Source organism: Poecilia formosa, unplaced genomic scaffold (assembly GCF_000485575.1).
Source record: "Poecilia formosa unplaced genomic scaffold, Poecilia_formosa-5.1.2 Scaffold6, whole genome shotgun sequence".
Classification (NCBI taxonomy): domain Eukaryota; kingdom Metazoa; phylum Chordata; class Actinopteri; order Cyprinodontiformes; family Poeciliidae; genus Poecilia; species Poecilia formosa.
In genome coordinates, this window is record NW_006799945.1 from 5,730,891 (window position 1) to 5,751,478 (window position 20,588).

The 20,588-nt window shown below is 36.7% G+C and overlaps 1 protein-coding gene across 3 annotated transcripts in view; it reads right to left on the reverse strand.

Moving 5' to 3' along the window:
* The window catches only part of astn2 (astrotactin 2), a 286,714-nt gene that overhangs the window by 57,511 nt on the left and 208,615 nt on the right, over positions 1–20,588 (reverse strand). For all 3 annotated transcript variants that reach the window (XM_007569613.2, XM_007569604.2, XM_016680498.1), the window contains 3 exons: positions 4,752–4,876; positions 3,204–3,308; positions 2,862–3,041 (listed from right to left, as the gene is read on the reverse strand). In XM_007569613.2, the coding sequence (XP_007569675.1) occupies positions 2,862–3,041; positions 3,204–3,308; positions 4,752–4,876 (410 nt within the window). The remainder of the gene's footprint in view (positions 1–2,861; positions 3,042–3,203; positions 3,309–4,751; positions 4,877–20,588) is intronic.

Sequence of the window (20,588 nt, forward strand, 5' to 3'; positions counted from 1 at the left end):
CTTTTCATTGTTTGCAAATTTGTTATAAAATGGCATCTTGAAAAAAGGGACTGGTGCTGATTTAGTGTCTATGACACACTTCTTTTTTTAAGACACCAAATATTTCCAAATTGGTGATGCGTTTTCTCTTTTTTTAAATGAAGGGAAAATATTGGAGGCTTCCTTCAGGATGCTGGCCTGAAGTTTACCATGAAAATGTAGGCAATTTTCCATACACCCTGACTCCTGATACCTTAGATTCCATGTATACTCTCAATACTCTGTTTATTATTCCCTGTGCTTTGTAAGTTTGCATTTCCCAATACAGATTTGCTCATTAGAGCATTATCTATAATTAGCTAAAAGTTAATGTTCCCAAGACAACCTTTACTCTGCATATTTATCCCCATTTATTGTAAGGAACATAAAACATGCATAGCAGAGAATCTGACTGTTAAAAAAAAATAAAACTAAAGACAAGCTAGGTTAGAGTGTAAGTTCAAGTTTGCCATAGGCATCTTTGTCCATCTTTTTATTTTCATGCAAATCCATCTCGGTACCAAATACATTTTGATCTAATACTCTATCAACTGCATGTCATTATTATCATGAAAAATCTCTTAGTGATGACTTGAAGTAGTAACAAAATAACCAAGAATAACAGTTACAGAAAAAAAAAAGCTTCAAATGCTTGAAAAGTTAAGTGTCCTTGTTTCAGTGTGGTGAGTTGTTGAGTGTCTCACATCCTCTAAATATGTCCTTTATTACAGATGCAGAGTTGTTAATTCATGTTATTATACAGCATTTTGTTTACAGTGAATCAAACTCCCATGTCGTTCCATTGGTGTACTCAAAATCATGTTTGTATTGTTGATAATCCTGAGTGCAATAAACATTGTCAACCAGTAAACTAAAATATCTCCAGTAGTTTTTGTTACGCTACGTTTGGAACATTTGATTTTAGAATATGAGTTTGTGCTATTCATTTTTAAAGTATTCACATACCTGTCAGATTTGAATTTGAAATTATTTCAACCAACAAGTTTGTTCCTAACAAATTACGCAGGACTCCTAAAATATAACGTAATAAACAAGGTGTCTAGTTTCTGAAGAAACAATTTTTATCTACATTCTTAAAAGAAAGCATGTCCAAAAGTTACAAAAGGTTTTACCCTCCTTAATAATTATGGGAAATATCTTTAGCAATTAGAGCCATCACACATTTGCTGACTAAAATTTGTATATTTTCACTGACATGTTGACAGTTTTTGGTGATGAGCTCCTAGTCTGAGGCTGGAAAGCATCTTTACCATCACCCTAATCTGTAGCTTTCTTTACAGACTCTCTACTCAATTCAACTGCGAATTTTAACTGCCTATCCAAAAATGAATAATTCTAGTGAACTACGATTGACTAAAACCTGCTAATGGTATAGGTAATTTGGTGCTTACCTGTACACTTGTTGCTTTAATCCTTTTTTTTTTTTTTTGCAAAAGTATTTCTAAAGTGTTTTTTATGCTGTTGTCATTTTATTTAAAGGTCTGAATATTTTATTCGTTTTGGTCCCAAGAAGTAATGGTTTTATGAACATATTTAAAAGCTAGGTTTTGCCCAAGATAAAGGAAATCTTTCTCATGAATTTATCTGTGCAGCACACTGATAATCCAGGGAAAAAATATCCATCCAAATATTTTGAACACATGTTCTTTTTCTTATTCATGGTCACGGTCCAGCCAATTATAAGCTACCAATGGGTTCCACCCCGGTTAGGTAGTTAGTCCATCACAGGGTCATCTTTTTTATGATTCAATGTTTTCCTTCACCATTTGTCCAATGAATAGAAAATGAAATGAACAACTCATGGGCAAACAACAAGAGTAACTGGAATGAAAAGTACTATTTTGTTTCACTAAAAACCAAGAACTGCTCGTGCTCTTCCATTTTGTTAATTCCATCAAATATAATTTGATTCACCCTTCTTACTTTCTTTTACACTTCACACAGACTGAGGATATTGACTCAACCTTAATAAAACATATTCATACTGGATACATCTTTCTACAAACATTTTCTTCACTTAGAATAAGGAAACATGGTCAAATCAGGGGCCAATGGCCAAAAAGAGATTCCATTTAACACAATTATGTGGTGGAAAGTCGGAGCACTTTCCACCACAGGTTTGTCCAGCACACAAACAAACATCAATGCCTGTATTCACTTTAATACCTTATTTATGCCCTGTAGCGTTCAAAGACATAGCGGTTATAAATAAGTAAGATTTCATTGCTTTTCGATGCATCCGATTCCGTCTGGCAAATTTAGTGGACATTTTAAAATATTTTCTGGCAAGAGGATTGTAATTGACTAAACATAGGAACGCCCTCTCTCTAATTTAAGCAAGTGCTACTCAGTTTTAACATCAATGATCCATCAAAACTTTACCTGACTTTATGGCTTCATGACTTTATGTGCAGATAGAAGTTCTGTCTGCACAGATCAAAATTCATTAGCCTGAGCATGTTAAATGCTTGAAGTGGTACTTGTTGGAGGAAGGTTTTGATTTGCTGTATTAAAAATAATTTGACCTCTTGGTGGCATGCAGAACATTGAACCTCAATCTGCATATGGTCAGGTATGTTTGGGAAAGAAACATAGGAGCAAACTGCATCCTCCATCCCAGTACATACACTGTACAAGGCAATCTTTTCTTGATACACGATGTGCTTCATTTCTTCGTATTCAGACCCACTTAAACTAGTTCCTTAGATAAATCAACACACATGGCAGCTTAAAGAACATGTGACAGTAGCTCTGCATCCGTAACCTTGCAAATTAGTACCTACGGATACTTGGTCTTTTTCTAACTCGGTCAGTTTACTGACCTTTCTGGTACTGCAGCCAAAGCTGCTGCTGGGACTTCTTGCTGGGAAAGTAGATGCTGCAGCTGAGCTCGGAGCCATACAGGGCCTCTGACACATAATGGCTGCCGTACTGCTGGAGAAAAGCAAGGAGCTCCTCGCGTGTGCTCTCACCTGAAAGCGTCTTGAGCACCTTAGAAAATTCTACCAAATCAATAACGACATAGAACAAAAGTAAATGGATTTTCACACTGCCCAGACTGCAGATAAAAACCAGACGCATCACATTTATTTAGGCGTTGACTGATTTTCATATCCGTGACGTGATAAACGATGAAATCCAAATGACATTTTTCAGTCACTGACCTGTGGATAAGGTTATCGAGCTGAGTTTGACTTTGTAAAGATTACTGCGCACCCTCCACTGTTGAACCATGGGATAGCCTACCGCTTCACTGAACTGGGCATCGCCTGATGAAGAAAGAAAACGGGAAGGAGACAGAGCTGAAGACAAAAGAGCACATACCAGAAACACAAGAATTTTAAACAAATTACTGGGTCGGACTCATAAAGAGAGACAGAAGTTTATGATAAATGAAAACCTAAATAAAATCCATTGTTTTATTTTCGTCATTACAGGCTTATTGCACAGCCATTACAACCCAATATTGCCTTAACATCATTTATCATCAGAGCCCACAACCCAGCTGCTCCTGGATCAATGGTGATATATGGTGCAGCTTGAACTCCAATTGGATTGCTGCCATTAGAATCGAGCAATCTTGGCTTTCAGCGCAATTCAATTACCTAACTTTCACACCGGTTTAGAAGTAAAGCTACAAAAGTGAAGAGCAAGGGAAAATAAATAAAGAAACTGCTTACAGGAATCTTGACCTTTTGCCTCTCTGAAGCGATTTACACCTGAGACATTCGCGCGCTGGGAAGAAAAGGGCAATTTACTTTGTGTACGCATGCGTCCAATTGTGGTGAAAGCGGATCCCCAGGAAAAGATTTTAGAGATCAGCGGGGCCCAAAAGCCAATTTAGTTAATGGACGGATTAGGGAGCAAAGGTGCAGGTTGAGGTCTGAGACAATCTCTGACTGACTCTATCCAAAAACCACAACGACACAACAGGATGAAATCATAGATTAGGTGTCGGATTTTGCAAATGCTCATTATCTGTGGTACATTTTCTTTTTATGAGGGAACAGCAACAACTATGAAAGGTGACATTATTTCCAAAAGACCTAGAACCAAATGGCATATTTCTTAATTAATCTACATTATTCTTTTGAAACTGAAGTGTCAGAATCACAAACAGCTGCTGAATTTCACATTTTTATTTATTTTTATTTTTTTTTTTGTTGTTCCAATAAATTTTCATAGCGAAAATATTTGGCATAGAGAACTTTTTGCCCTTAATTTCAGCTTTTCAAATGGTAAGAAGTATCAATTATTAACTGTACTAAAATCAGTACTACAATGAAAACTTGATGTGCTTTCCTGATTTTAGAGGATACATGTCATTTTAAAGATTTCTTGAGTACAAATGGACACATTTTATTTTTTATTCTCTCAAAATGTTTCAGCTATAGCTATTTGTCAAACCTATCATCACATTTGAGCTTCTGTTTACAAATCACTAGAAACATTTTTTGTAGTGCTTTTACACACATTTTGAATTCTATAAACGGCATGTTTCTATAAATCTTAAGCCATTACTGGTTTGTTTTGCAGGTTAAATAAAGTTCAGGTGCACATTGACACAGTACTTTCCAGTGGCTTGACATTTATGCAGGCCAAAAGTTACATCTAGATTACATGAATCCAATGGCTTTATTATTCATGAAGTATGTATCAAAAATATGGAAAAAAGGAACAAATTCCTCAAAACTCCTTGAATCTCCTTTTACCTGATAGAAGCTGCAGGTTGGGTAATGGCTCTGACAAGATTCCCCGACACTGTTCCTCGACTGGCAAGGGGATGACCATGAGACCATCGGCGAGCTGTGGAAAGTCCTTAATATAGTTGTTGTCCCTAAGATAAAAAAAGAAAGAATTTTATTTCTAAAGGAATCCTTAAGCCATATATGACACTCTCTATACTGCATATGAACTAGTTGAGCATTATTCAGAAATTCTTTTAGTGAACATGAAGCTCTCAGGTTGTTTGTCCTGCTACCTTAAATTTCAGCAAATAGATGATTTTGCTTGAACTAAAGCATTTGGAAGTCATGTCAAAAAGATTCTCAGTGCTTTATGAACACATGGTAAGCAGAAGCACCCATTCCTCTAATCCATTTTTATGAGACCAAGTCTTATAAAAGGAGCAGAGGATTTTAGTCCTTGTGCCACATAAACTCTGGGTTTTCACTACTTCCCGATATCAACTTTTATCCAGTTTCTTCCCGTCGTTTTCCCTTTACTTGCTCTAACCACAAAGCCTTCTAGAAGCAATCACAGCCGCATGGTTAGATTTGAGGGTTACAAGGGCAATGGATAAGAGGAAAGAGCGAGAGGAGAGGTGCTGTAAAAAGATTACCGTGGCTTATGCTCACAGAAAACATATTGATTGCTAACTAAATCAGCCGGCTTCAGGCTGTGGCTAAAAGAACCTTTAGAAGGCGCGTGGACCCAGATGATTTGTAGCCATATGGATTTTCAAGCCTAGATGTGGCCTGTCCTTGACATGCTGAGAGGAGTTCCTCTTCTTTAGCCACTTTGCTGTGCCCATTCAAAAGCAAGGTTGCCCAAACGTTTCACAACATTTGGTTATATTACGACACACTAAACTGAATTCATTTGATGATAAATGAATAAGTGGATGGATGTTTTGGATTTTGAAAATGATATGTGTCTGACAGCAGACCAGGATATAGACAATTAGGTTTCTAGCAAGTTTAGAGTGCAACTGGGAATTTATGATGCTTCTGACTGGGAGCTGCATGACAAATTAAATCCCATCTCCTGATGTGATGTGTTCATGAACCAATCAATCCAAAATGGTCCGACGCATCATTCAAAAGAGAAACAATTTCAATTTAGAATTTTCAGTCAGTGACTAACATGTTGGAGAGGGTGCTTCTGTATTTAATGTGACAAGATTTATTTGATTTTAACATGACAGACACACAGACCTTTTGTAAGTTTTGAGCCATTAGCACCGACACACAGTGAACAATATGAGTAAACTCCACACTAACTTTTCTTTCTGTGCCTTTACGTATCTGATGTTCTTGTGTTCAACAGAAATGAACACATTTCATTTGGTGTAAATTGGATATCAGCAGCCCCATGAGAAATACACTTATAACTCTATACACTATCCAGAAAACATAGCTGAAATTCTTACTGAATATTGCTAGAATGCTAGTTTACTTTAAGCCATATTTTTGAGTCTTTTCCATCTTCTTTTTTTAATGCCTTCAACACTCTTTGTGAGCATTAGCATCACAGCTGCATTTGGGTCAGGGCATTAAGGGCAGTGAAACTCCATTCAACAGGCCAAATAAATTAAGGGCATGCAGAATTTGCATGCATGTCACTTGAAATTTAATAGCCTCCAAAATATTGCACTGAAGCAGTCCTTCGTGATTAGAATATTGAACACATTGACAAACACATTCAGTATATTGTGCAGCTCTCCAGCCTGATGAAGAAAAATGTTGATGCGTTCAGTACTTATTTTCCCTGCTATACTGTCAATATAAAAACCCTTCTGCCACTTTAATAATGGGTATGCATGATAAAAATAAAAATGAAGAGAGCTTGAGTAATTTGAAACAGAAATATTATTTTCTCTTTTTAGTGTCTTTTTCTCATCTTTTTTTTGTTTTAGTTCTCCATTTGTTAAAAATAAGCATTGTTTTTTAGTCTGTCAAATACATAAATGAAACACATACAGTATTTCTTGTGGATGCAAGTGTTCATTAAGGCAATGGTCACCATGCCTCCCAAATTATAGAGGCAAACACTAGAAAACACTTTTTCATTGTATCGTTCTTACTTTTTTCAATGCATCTTCTCCAGCTATACCGTTTCATTGCTGTAGCACCTCTCACTGCTGCAGCAAGCAACACCTTCAGTCTCACATCCATGTTTTGTTCATCACAGCCGGACATCAACTTCAATATTTCTACCTGCAGACAGACTGTGACAATTGTTTGTTCTGTGCTCAGCCACAAACCCAGCAGTGAACCTTTCTGGATTTTCTCTGTTGCCTACAGCCCCACTATCCTACACTTTCCTCAAATCGGTTGAAAGTGTAAAAAAAAGAAAAAGTGCCAAAAAAAAAAAAAACCTCCTCAGAACCCGTGATGATAGATTAGCATGGCTTTTTCTCCCTCAGTTTGTATCGTTTTGAGTCTGTGTATCTCAGTTTAAAACACAAGATGTATCTGTAGGTAATTTCTGTTGCAGATGTTGTTCGCCTGTCGACACGTTTACTCTTAAACCACAAATGAATATTATATTCAAGCTATCAAAATGACTGCAGATCAATATCATCGATAAACATGCTTAAGGAAGTCTAAGAATATGGCAAGATGCCCTTTTTCTTCATTCAGAAGTTTCCTTTGTGGTAACAGACAAACTGAGATGAATACTTGCTAATTCCCAGAGGAAAAGAGAATTGAATTAAAATACTAGTCACTGGTGCCAAGCTTACAAAGGCTACCAGAGTTTCCGTTCTGCCTCGGCTGCTAATTGAGCGTGTGCAGCCTTTTCAGGTCAAAGCTTTAGAAGACTGTTGACTCCCATTTAGCAGTTTTACAACATATTTTGAAAGACAACATTAGTTTTTACTTTCATATATAAATATATATATATTTACAGAGAGAGAGAGAGGGAGAGAGACGGACGGACGGACGGACGGACGAATGGATGGATGGACAGATACATAGGTAAGTTATATTATTTAAGAGATGCATTGAAAAAAATTCTGAATTTAAGATGGCAAACAAATTCTGACTAAAAACAAAAAAAAAATCATTCCGATAGTATGAAAAATATTTGCAAAACGGTCTGATTTATGAAAGGGTTGAGGTTGAGAAAGGTGAAACCAAACTTTAAATTACTAGGATGCAATTTAAGTTACTAACACATAATCACTAAAAATTAATTACAGTATAACTTGGTAGTCAGTTATAAACTAAAGTCAAGAGTTGCGTTGTCTGAACTCTGGAATGTGATAATCAATAAATGCTTGACTTTACAATGGAGAAGGGGGCAAGCGCAATCATAAATGTAACCACCAGAGGCTGCTCTGTCTCCGTGTCAAAAAAGACACAATTGACTTTAACCCAAAGCATTTATGAGTGTTTAACATTGTTGCACTTATATAGACTTGAAAAGACTGGAACAAAAAAATAAAGCAAGGAAAATGAAACTACACATATTATAGATAGATTGCACTATTGCTAAACAAGCTGTGTTCATTGTTGTGTGAGTTCTTTGGAGAAAAACGCCGGATTCTGTGGGGTAGGCAGGCAAAACGCTGAATCACACAGGAAGCTGTTTTCAGAATGTCTCATCTGGGATTTATTGGAGTTTTTTTTTTTTTTTTTTTAATGTTCTCCTCTCAGACACCAGAAGAAAAAGCATTCAATCTGAATGGGGGCTGAAAAGTCTAGGCATGACAGAGCAATGGTCAGTTTACCTCAGAGAGGGGCGGACAGTGAAGCAAAAGCTAAGGATGAGACTGTTAACAGTCTCTCACACTGAGCAATCATAGGGTAGTAAACCCCTGGTAGCATTGTCGGATTAGAATTAACAGCAGTGCTTTGAACTGTATGTGAGCAGCCACTGGGTGCCAGTACAGTGCACAAAGGAGGTGGGTTTTTTGAAGCTGAAGATAAAAATTGCTGCAGCATACTGGGTAAGCTGAAAAGGTGTCAGAGTGGATAAAAGACGGCTGGGAAGGAGGAAGGAAATACCGCTGTGTGATGTATCAAAAAAGAAAAAGTCATTTCGTTTGACAAAAGTAATGCCAATCTTTTAGTATCAAGAAGATTTTTTTTTCTAGGAACAGTCTGAATTTTACAAGGTTCCATATCTTTCTGACATTTAACAAAAACAGCCACCAATTAAAAAACAAAAAAGCAACTCTTCAAAACAATCCAACTTCCTGATGCAACTTTCATTTAAATGATTTTTTGGGAATCAGTGCTGCTGAAATGGGCTGCACACAAAGACAACAATTTTCAGATGAATTTCTCCTCCATAGAAGTAATTTTCTTGTCTAGAATACCTCTGGTATTAAGTTTAGTTTTTATTTTGTACTTTTTTTCATGTTACTCATTACAGTCCCTATAAAAACTATGCATTCTTCTAGATTTTTTAATCCTCCTTATTGCTTTTACAAATCAATTCCAATAAACAACAACAAAAAAATTACAAAAGAAAAACCTTTTAATGTTTTTTACATACCTATCATCTACGAGTGGTGATTACTGACAATTACTACAATCACTTGGATTGGCTGTTCATTTTTCAATTTAGCTTTAAATGCTACTGGCCATAAGATCTGGCAAAACGGACAAACATACTTAATTATTCTAAAGAAAAAAAACACAAAAAACTTTCATGCACAATGCAGCAACTGTTTCAGTCAAAAACACAACTGAAAAACCTGTTTTCAGTAATACAATCTATAACCCAGTGTTGTGTTCAAGACCACCTAACCCGAGACCAAGTCAAGACCAAGACCAGAGTGTATCGAGACCGAGACCATCAAAAAATGGTCTTAAGACCGGTATCGAGACCAAGACCAACTTCGAGTACCACAACACTGCTATAACCGATTGAAAACTGTAAGACTCAACAGGCTAAGTAATACACATAGGCAAATAAGTCTCACAGCATTGCCAAAATACAAAAAAAGAAAACATTCAAGTCAAGCACACGTTGCCTCCCGTCAAGTAAAATGACAACAGTTAGCTAAAAAACTGTGTTGACTTTAACAGGTTTTAAAACTACTTGAATTTAAACTCAAGTGTATGAAAACTGAGAAGAGAAATTACACAATGTCACTTCAAAGAAAAAAAAAAGGGAAAAAAAAAAAAAAAAAAAGAGTAGGGCACAATGGAAATTTTTGGGCAAATACTGGCTCCAATCCGTGATTCAATAGCAGTGATGTCCTGAAAGGCATTTTTCTGTATGACTATTAGTTTCTCCTCCTGCTGAGGATGAATTCAGACTGATTTTCCTCTACAACATTGCTTCAGCTCTAAGAGGTTGTTGACATGTTTCTGCACACTTTTTAATCAACTTCAGTGCAAGTGACTGGAACTCCTTGTTTGTTTGTTTTTCAGCCCCTTTGCTGCAGCTTTGCTGCTGTGTTCAGAATGAAAATCTTGTTCCATGACCAAGCTGTTGGAAAAAATAAAAAATTATGGAAGCAGATGTGTACAAATTTTCCATTTTGGTTTTCTTTTTTCATTTATTTATATTGACAGTGTTATCTGTGCTTTTGTATGCTTGAGGTAATATAAAAACAATTTATTAATTTATGTTATCTCAAAATAAATGTAAAATTAAAAGATCCTTAGGTTTTAATCATAACTGCATATACTTTTACTCTCATGAACGTAAATATCGACAGTGTTTGCGTAATAAATATTGCTTCATCATAAAGTATCTGAATTGAAACATTTATTGTCCAATTTTCTGATATAAATCATTCCGACAGTTTTTTTTCTACTATTATTTCTCGAATATTGCTTTGAAATCTCTGCCACACATGCCCACGAGAGCCATCCACCAATTTGTTGAAACGCATAATCAAAGATTCATAAGAGCCGGCTGTGTGGCTGGTTCAGTTGCATGTGCTCAGCAGCTGTAATATCTCTTATCTGAATAAATGCTGGGGCAAGAGGGCCCAGACAGAGGGCCTCATAACAGAGATAAAGCGCCCAGTGTCACCCTGGGCAACAAGCCTGGTGGAGAAAATTAAAAGTTATTAAAGGGCAGCGCGAGGAGAAAGCCTAATTTGCAGTGTAAAAACAAACAATCAGACGTGTTTACCGTGAGAGTCATGTTACAATCTCTCATTACAGCTGCAGCCATCGCTCAGTTGACAAATGATTCCTCTGAGAGGATCTGGTGACTTGTCATGGCCAGTATTGATTAGGCTAGGGAGTTGATGCTGTGAATGAAACAGTCTCTAATGGAGCTGCAGAGTTTGTTTTGACCGACAATGTGCATGACTTGCAAAGTAATTGCTAATGTTCGGGGACATGTTGAGTCAGATGACAGGGAGAAGTGTTACCAGTGTTTCAATACCAAAGCGTTACATTATTCAGTGTTTTTGTCCGACTACCTCCTCTTAACTGTCTCTGTCTGGCACGCAAATATTAAGCGCTCCACCTCACTTTCATTCCCCCGAGTCGTGTATACAATTGAAATACAATGTGAGCGTGCTTGTAAAAAAAAAAAGAAGGGGGGCTTTAATATCTCTATTGGCCTGAGGAAATTGTGGAAATGAACTCTGGCAGCAGGGAGCATTACCATAAAGATGGCACGTGGTAATGCAGAGCAGGGGGACAAGCAGGCCTTCTGGCTGTGGAACTGATTAGTGATGTAGCCTTTCTACTTTTTTATGTTATCCTCACCTGGGCAGTCTAATTTAAACCAGCCATTTTAATGGCTGCTCATACAAAAAAAAAAGGTCCAATAGTTCTCCAATTTCCTGTCACATTTGGTCTTCTGCTTTTCTTTTACATCCTTTCAAACAAAAACAGCTTCTACAAGTCTTCGTCCTGAAAGCCAAAAAAGTATTTTCAAGTGTCTGACTGGAAGAAAGTGAAATACAACAGGGGGTTATCTTAACACGGCTGGCAAAACTGAAAAAAAAGCAGCATAATTCACCTTCCAGGCTTTTTTTTTTTTGTCAAAAAAAACAATTTAACAGGCAAATGTCATTGCAAATTACTTATTTCCATGCTCATATGAATAACACTTCTGGTTCAAATTCTGTAGAGTCTGAATGATAGGGGACATAGAAACACACTCCAGGAATATTTTTGCTCAGACCAAAGCCTTGCAGTAATTGCATTTAGTTCTATTGGCTTCTTAAATGAGAGTGTGAGTGTGATCGTCCTCATGCAGGATGCGTGCAAGGACTGTTTTCATCAAGGTCTGCTCCACATTGTGTTATCTTGATGCAGAAAAGATACACAACAGGCTTTTAGTAATCTCATCACATTATTTTCCACGTGCTTTATCATCTTGTATTTGATCAGCAGTAATGGGCCTACTGTGAGCGCTCTTTGTACTCCTTTTATTTGCTACTGTTACTTCAAGGTAATGCGACTTTCATGGGGTCTGATTAAATGGCATGTTTCCTGATACATTTGAGTTGACTATTCAAAAGATGATTTTATTCATTTATATATATATATGTTTTTTTAGCAGTAGCCATTTTAAAGGTCTGACTCTGTAAATCACATTACAGAGGGAAAATTAGCTGTATTAGCATGGCCTTGTAAAAGGTTGTAGGTGAAATGGTCAATGACAAAACCTCATGGGCTTGAGAAGAAACTGCAAGTACTTGTAAAATAGCATTACAAAGGAGATGACGCAGCACTCTCAATATTTTGGTGCATGTTGATAGATGTGTGCGAAAAACCTTGAAAGAAATTCTTCTAATTTTAATACTGAAAAAAAAAAAAAAAAAGCCAAATATTGAAAATGCTGACCTTTAATTTAAGAACATTCATCAATTGGATATAAAACCCCACATTAAGAAATAATTTCGTTCAACAAAATCATGGAAATTAATTATTGGCACACCTGCAGAAAATACTTTTGAGAACATTTTAATCATTCAGAGACATGGACCATCTCTTATGCTCTTTTCATAGGAATTAAATCCCAGAAATGGTATCTATTCATCAATCCATCCATTCTTGATATTAGCTTACAATTACAGGGTTGTGGGGATTGGATGTGGTGGTTGGGAAAACAGCAGATAACACTTTGGATATTCACCAGTCCGTCACAGTTAGAACTGACTCTGCCCTTGTTAAAGGTTGATTTTGTGTTGGGTGAAAATTTTCTGTGTTGATCTGGCTGTATGTTTTAGATCACGGGTGTCAAACTCCAGTCCTGGAGGGCCACTGACTGCCCTGCAACTTTTAGATGCGACTCTGCTGCACCACACCTGAATAGAATAGAATAATTAGGTCATTAGCAAGACTCTGGAGAACTTATCTACACAAAAAGGAGGTAATTAAGCCATTTCATTCCAGTGTTTTGTACCTGTGGCACATCTAAAAACTGCAGGACAGCGGCCCTTGAGGACTGGAGTTTGACACCTCTGTTTTAGATCATTATCCCAGTAAAGAATAATGCATTTTAATTTTTTGCAAATAAATTAAAAAGCCTCTTAGTAAAGTTTTAATTTCAACTTTTATTTCAGTGACAAATTGGGCCCTCAATTTAAATACAACACAGCCAGTATGTAATTAATTTCTTGCTCACAAATGTTTTCTTCTTCATTCCTTCAAACATCTGGTTAACTTATTTAAAGTCTGTGTGCTGTATCATTCTATCAGTATTCTGAACAAGCTGTTTTATATACACTTTCTTACTACTTGGACAATATTTATTTCAACCAGAGATAGCAGTGAGACTAATGCAATGTCTCACTGCTAATGCTTTCTTTTTGTGGCTTAGAGTAAGTGCAGGTTTTGCTGTGATAAAACCAAGGTTGAATGGTCTGGGAGAAAAGAATCTCTTTCTCTTTCTCTTCCTTCTCTCCGCTTGTCTGAGCATGTTTTCTGGATGGATGAATTACTGTGACAATGACTGAAAACCACGACGATACAGGAAATCTCCAATATTTTTAATGTATCCTGGCATAAATCCAACTGAGACTGCGATGCACTGAGACTATTGAAACTTTCATGGTACAGGAGCCCTTTCTCTACAACACTGAAGAAGACATTAGAAACCAGTGTACATTGAGAAACCCCTAAAAAAAAGACAGTGATGTGTTACTTAAAAGGAAGAAACAAATCACAAAAGAAATGTTTAGCATGAGTAAAATAGCTGTGTCTGAATAAATTAGAATGTCAATAAAAATGTTAATTATTTCAGTATTTATTTTTAAAAAATGAAATATTAATTGCATAGAGTCACATATTTCAAAGCTTTCTGGTGATTGCTTTGACTATGGCTTTACAGGTAATTAAAGTCTAAAGATTTCCCAGAAAATCTGAGTGTCACATGAAACATATCCAGAACAGTAGATATTCTGAAAACTGGATTTAGGATCCTTTTGCATAAACTACTACATCAGTGCAGCATAGTATGGAGCCTGTGGCTTTGATGAAGCCCAAGTAGCTTTGATAGCAGCAGCCTTAAACTCATTTGCATTGTAGTATCTGATGTCTCACATCCTCACATTGAATACCTTTTCATTTCTTTATGGGATTTATGTCATCTAAGGTTTTTGCACAATGAAACACATTAATACCAAAGGTCATTACTAGCCAGGTGCTAGAACAGTAGGCTCAGAGGACAGGTTTGAAGTCCTGCTGGAAAACATAAAAGCAGAGCTTTAGAGAAATTTGTATAACTTTAATGACAGTCATGAGAGGTATTTCAAGTACTTTCTCTACTGGTTCGTTTAAAGCAAAGAAAATGCTTTTTTGTTTTTTCCCTAAAACCATCGGATGAGAGGATCAAGCATTTCTAATTTAATTCCATATTTTTCCCTGTCTCAGCAGCGCATGCCCACGTTTCAAGCCAACATAACATATGAATAAATGATCCATGTTCATTTTAACTTTCAGTTGTCATCCCTCTTACTTATAACTTTTTAGGGCACATACAACTTTTTTCAAACCACAGCCTATACTACATCATTTTAGGGCTAGATTACATTTGCACTGTGATGATTGTGCAAAATCGTGTGATGTCAACATGCAAAGTCTGCACTGTGGGAAGCGTTTGCGAAGTGTTGCATTCCTATTCTAAAGAAAAAAAAGTAGGGATTAATACAGAGTAATTTATACATGCACACAGCACAACATAAATATATCAAACATGGGGAAAATTGTGATGCTGTGGTTTACAAGGCTTAGAAAGGTAAGTACCAATCTTGCATTTAATTATAACTAGTATGATGAAAAACATATGGTATAGGAATCAAAAACAACCATGTAAAATTCTCCAATAACATCTGCCACATGACAGAATTCTTCTTTTTCTGGCCTCTTGAATGATGAAATACGCCCCCTCAACAGACGAGACAACATGAACTGTCACTGAAATGTAGTGTTTTGAATGTAATAAAAAACAATACATAATTCATGACCATCAGTATAAATACAGTGGTTTTTACTAAGTGCACATTTCCACTCAGACATCACTCACACTCGGTAAGTGATTTTTATTTTTGCTTTATTGTAAACAACGCAAATGTACATATTAGAAAGATGGGAAAAAAAAAAGGGCTGCATTTTGGTTAACGCTACAAGAGGGACCAAATGCCTCTTTGGTTTGTCACACAGCTAAATGTCTACACCTCTCTCTCTCTTTTTTCCAGTTTTGTACGGTTGAAAAACTCATTTGGCATACATGCGTTATCGGTTCCTACTTCTTTGGACTTCCTTCATAAGTATTCCCTCCAAAAAGTCTAACTTTTGCTTAGCTTGGCAATTTGGTATACTGTTTTTCTCTTTTCATTTATTTTCTTATTAATCTTCTTTCAGAATGCTTATCGCTGCCTCCGCCATTCCTTCTTCCTCCCTTCCTTCCCCCTCGCCTTCGCCAGTAAAACAGCAGGTAGTCAGCTATAAGCCTCTCTGACATTAGCTGATATTAGGCCACAGGGTCTATTGGATACCGCCTCACTGTGTTTGTTATTGAGCAAAGAGTGGCGTTCTGGGGAATGATCAAGCTCACATTTACGTGTGCATGGGCTCTCACAAACAAACATATTCCCTAACCAATGTAAACACATGAACAAATGTTTGAGCCCCACACTAAAGCCTATGCAATCTCCTAAACACCATTACCTTGCACTCAGTCTGAAGAATGAAGGAAATGACAAGGATGTAAAAACCTGCTCTACACCTGCACACTAAATACACAACTCATTTTTATACAGCTGGTTTTAGGTTCAGCTTATTTGAGCCGTCATAAAGATTGCATTGTCTGCTGCCTTTTCATTTGGGATGTGAAGGATGTGCAGAATTTCTAAAGTGTGGCCCTAACCATAGTAGACGTCATTATCACAGGACTGCACACCAACCACTTCTAAGACATCTCACATACTCAAGTCCTGTAACACATACTCCTTGTACTACCAGATGCAACATTGTTTTCCCCTTACCTAGATACGCCGCTCATGGAGGAGTTATTAGGGTCTTAGTATGTCTCCTAGTTGAAAAAAATTATTAGTCTGCACTTCTTCTCAGTAATAGCAGGAATACATTTTCGAATAGCATTTTAAACTGTTAGCCATCCATGTATTTCAGATGCAATGACCCTCGATTTCATGATAAAACTTTATTTAAAAGTAGTCAGAGTGTCCAAAGAAGCAGCTCATGTCAACTGAAAAAGGGTTATCATATTCAGCGTGCTTGGGAAGACTTCACTCAAAATCCCCTTAGGAATATTAGAGCCTTCTTTACACTTTTGCAGAATTGTGGAAAAGTTTTTTTTTTTTTTTTTTTTGCAGGTCAGTCAGTACACGATGTCCGTGTTATGTGTGTCGAAGTGGGAGTTCCCTGACAGAGCATGTGTAAAATTTCCACCCAATATTGTTGGATTTTTCAACAATTTGAAGCAAGACCAGCTGTGGTGGCCTCATGCCATGGTACCAATCACATCCCACCCACACTGCTTTGGCAGTTTTTCAGGTAAGCAATAAGAACATTCTTGGCACTGACCATCACATTCACAGTTAGTGTGTGCCTGCAACCAAAAGGATCTCACCAAGCAGCTCCAAGTTACAGTCTGAATAACCAACAATCTCCATATCAACACACACCGAGTCATTCTTCGACCTCTTGACTAAGAAATGCATATGCACCATTCGCCATGTGGGGTAGGGATTCCAGCTGGGGTAGAAGTATGCACTGCATACCTCTGTGCATGTGGTTGCTGGGTGACAAAAAGGAAGCTGAAGTAATGTAGGCTACATTTCAATTGAAAAAAAAAAAGCATTTTTGAAGAAGCTAGGGGCCATGTTCAGCTTTAAGGCCTGGAGGAGGAGGAAAATCTATTTGGCAGCAGTTCAAAGGAATGATAAGATCATATTAAGATACTTGCAGCATTACTTGTAAAAACATCTAGTGTCATACACCTTGCACAAAGAATCTGTGGTCAACTCAGTCATCAGCAAAAAAAACAGAGCTTTTGCAAACATTATTCCTTTTGCATTAGGTTGAAATTATTGCACAAGGGGGCATGTTCTGCATTGTGAGACCTCTCATTGCTCATGCCATAGATAAACTGATAAACACATTTGATTGTATTTCTTCTGGGATACTAGGGTTGATGCTCATGATGCCAGGGCAGAAACACTTGATATGTACAGAGAATTACAACAGACTCAAACACTCTTGTACAAGTCTAAGTTGAATTATTGGGTTTATTCAACTTTGACTTGATGGATGAGATTTCAGCAGCACCATGAGTGCATTAGTATGATGATTGATTTTGCACTGAAACTATTCTTTTCTAAATGTTTAGCAATCCAGCTATGTGAACAATCTTTCAGGTTTTTGAGAAACTAGGGCAATCTTACTCCAATATGAAGGAGAACTGAGAAACTAACGACTTGCAAAAAAGAATATGATAATATGAAGCACAATAAACTTCAATAAAAAAAATAAGAAATAATAATAATTTAAAAGAACATTTCACAAAACTATAGGATGAAATTGCGGCATAGGCATTGTCGGCTATAGCAAATTAATACCTTCGGCTTATTCATGGTCCTCTGCTTAAACTCCACTGAACCATTTGACTCCTAAACCCCCCTTATGTAACCGCATCCTAGAGTCTGTGAATAAAGAGTTTCACTGTCAACATTTCTGTTAAAAGTTCTTCTTGTCAGCCATTTTATGACCCCTTTGGGTGTATGTTTCAGGTCACCGTCTCATTGGAAAGTTCAATGCTTCCCCTGCCAATTTCTTTCTCTTTTTTCCTTTCCTTTTTTTTCCCCTTGAGGTCTTCTTTGCAATTCTAATAAATGATTTCTCCAAGGATTTCTGGAAGCCCTTTAGTGTCCACCTTACAACTAAATGTGAACTATTCTGGCCCATTTATATATCACAGCAAATATAAAGCTTGCTGTGGTACATAGTCTCTGTCTCTTGGTTCCGAAAGGTTGATATTTATTGATAGTGGTATTATTCAGCAGCAGCCTATTATTTTGTAAAGAACTAGCTGTTTTGGCTTTCGGTTTTATATACTAAAAATGTAAAATGAGAACACATCAGACATAAAATTGTTCTGGCTGTCATCAGCTCACCTGAAGTCTATCTGCAATAACTGTAATTCATTTATACTTATTTCAAAGAAAGACAATATTTTGCTTCTTACGGTAATATTTTTACCAGATTATTCTGTGTTCTTGGGATCTTTGGTCTTTCACCTTAGCCTCTGTTTGGTTCAGTTTCTGTTTGATCTTACAATTGCAATATATTTTGTTTAGTCCAGACAAAATCATTTCCTTTTTGTCTTTTCCTGCCTGCCTTTTTCTGCTCCTGTCCCATTTCAAGCTTGATTTTGCAAAGTGATCTTTAATTCAATTCCAAAAGCAAAATTCACATATGTGTTTGTTACACACCTAATTTTAATTGTTCTAAACTGATCTTCATGACATATGAAAATGGAAAAAAAAATAATAAAATGATGAAAAATAAAAACTCTTTAGATCCTCTTTAGTTTCAGTAGGGTGAAAACACAATAAACCTAACGAGAATGTGGCTACAGCTGGAAGCAAATAACTTTTTGGGTTTACAAACGAAGAAGCAGAAGCTATTTTCAAAAATTCCACAAAGTTACTTTATGGATTACTCTATGACTTGATAAAAAAGTTAAAATAGCTGAATGAAAAATGTTTTTGATGCAGAACTGTCCAACTCCTGAGGACATTATTCATATAGTATATGCATTAATACTTGGTCAAGAGACCCTTTGCATGAATTACTGCATCACTGCAGTGAGGCCTATATATGATCAGACTGAAGCTCTGTTGAGGTGTTAAGGAAGCCCTCAGCTCATTTGCATGGTTGGCTCTGGTTTCTCTCATTTCTCTCTACACCAGCAGCCTCCTGGGCCGGTTTGCACATCCAAATCACAGTCATTAGTGCGATTCTATAGAACTTGTCTGCATGCTGAATAGAAATTTTTGCCTTTTAATTCAGATGTACAAGTCCAAAACACAAGACAGGACAGCACAGGACACTGCTCGACTCCTGATGACTACAGTGTAAGACTCCAGACAATATCCGATAGCTTATCTACAGAGTGATACTATTGTAATTAAAGCAGGTACTTTTAGCCGTGTGGGCATGTGCCAAGTTCTTAGGGAAAATGAAATCAGCATCTCAGCAAAGCTTGTCAAAAAGGTAAGCTGCTCTGGAAAGTGCTCTAAAATTTTCTGATAGCTGGCTGTGCTGACTTTGTACTTAATACAACACATAGAACCAAACCCAGAAGATGACATGACTCCAGAAATTATCACAGATTTTGTAATCTCCACACTGGACCTCAAGAAGCATGGATTTTGTTCCTATATGCTCTCCCACCTGACTTTGGTATCTTTATTTTTATAAAGTGTCCTTTTTTTTACTTTGATTGTCGAACAATATCCTCTTCTTTATTATTATCTCTATTTTATTTTAGTCCAAATGAGAAAATTCTAACATTTTCTCTTTCTAAGGACTGGCTTAACATAAGGAATGTTGCAGCTGTAGCTCATGTTCTGATGTTGTGGCCCTTGAAACACTGACTCTATTCGCAAACTATGACTTGTGAATCTGCCCCAAATTCATGATTTTACTTTGCTTAGCAGTATTTTTACAACTGTGGCTGTCCCTGTTGTTCGTGCATGTTTTTTTTTTTTGTTTTTTTTCTCAGGCTGTACTCTGAGAAAATTTAATGCAGTTAGGTTTGGGATTCTGTGAACAGCCAGTTTCTGAAGCAATGACCATTGGTGACGTCCTGGTGAAGGGTGTCCGCACCTGTCTGCCTCACAACTGTCAGGTAAGTGGTTTTACACATACTGCTGTAGATCCGAAAATAAGATTTTTGTAGTAAAATCCATTTTTTTGTTACTCTTATTTAATTTTCTAATGTTTTAGTGAAACAACTATAAGCCATAATCATCAAAATGAATAACACTTTAGATATTTCACTTAATTTGTAATGAATATGTGCTGCAACACATGAGTTTCACTTTTATAGAACAACTTGAAAAAACTTGGTGAGATGCACCTGTAGCTGTTTGGAGTTATGGGCACAGCTATATATTCATGAGCAAGTATATCTTAAGCAAGAGAGCAAGAAAACAAACAAGAAAAAATATTAAAATTCAGCTGAAAAACTTGGCCTTTGGCAGAATTGCATCTTAGAACAAGGCAATTATCCCTAAGATGCATAAGAGTTTGCAAAAAATGTACCTTAGAGATTTATCAGCATTTACGGGAGAATAAAAACTAAGGAGAACGTTGATGGGGAAAAATACATACTTCCTAATTTGCAACCATCCATCCATCCATTTTCTGAAC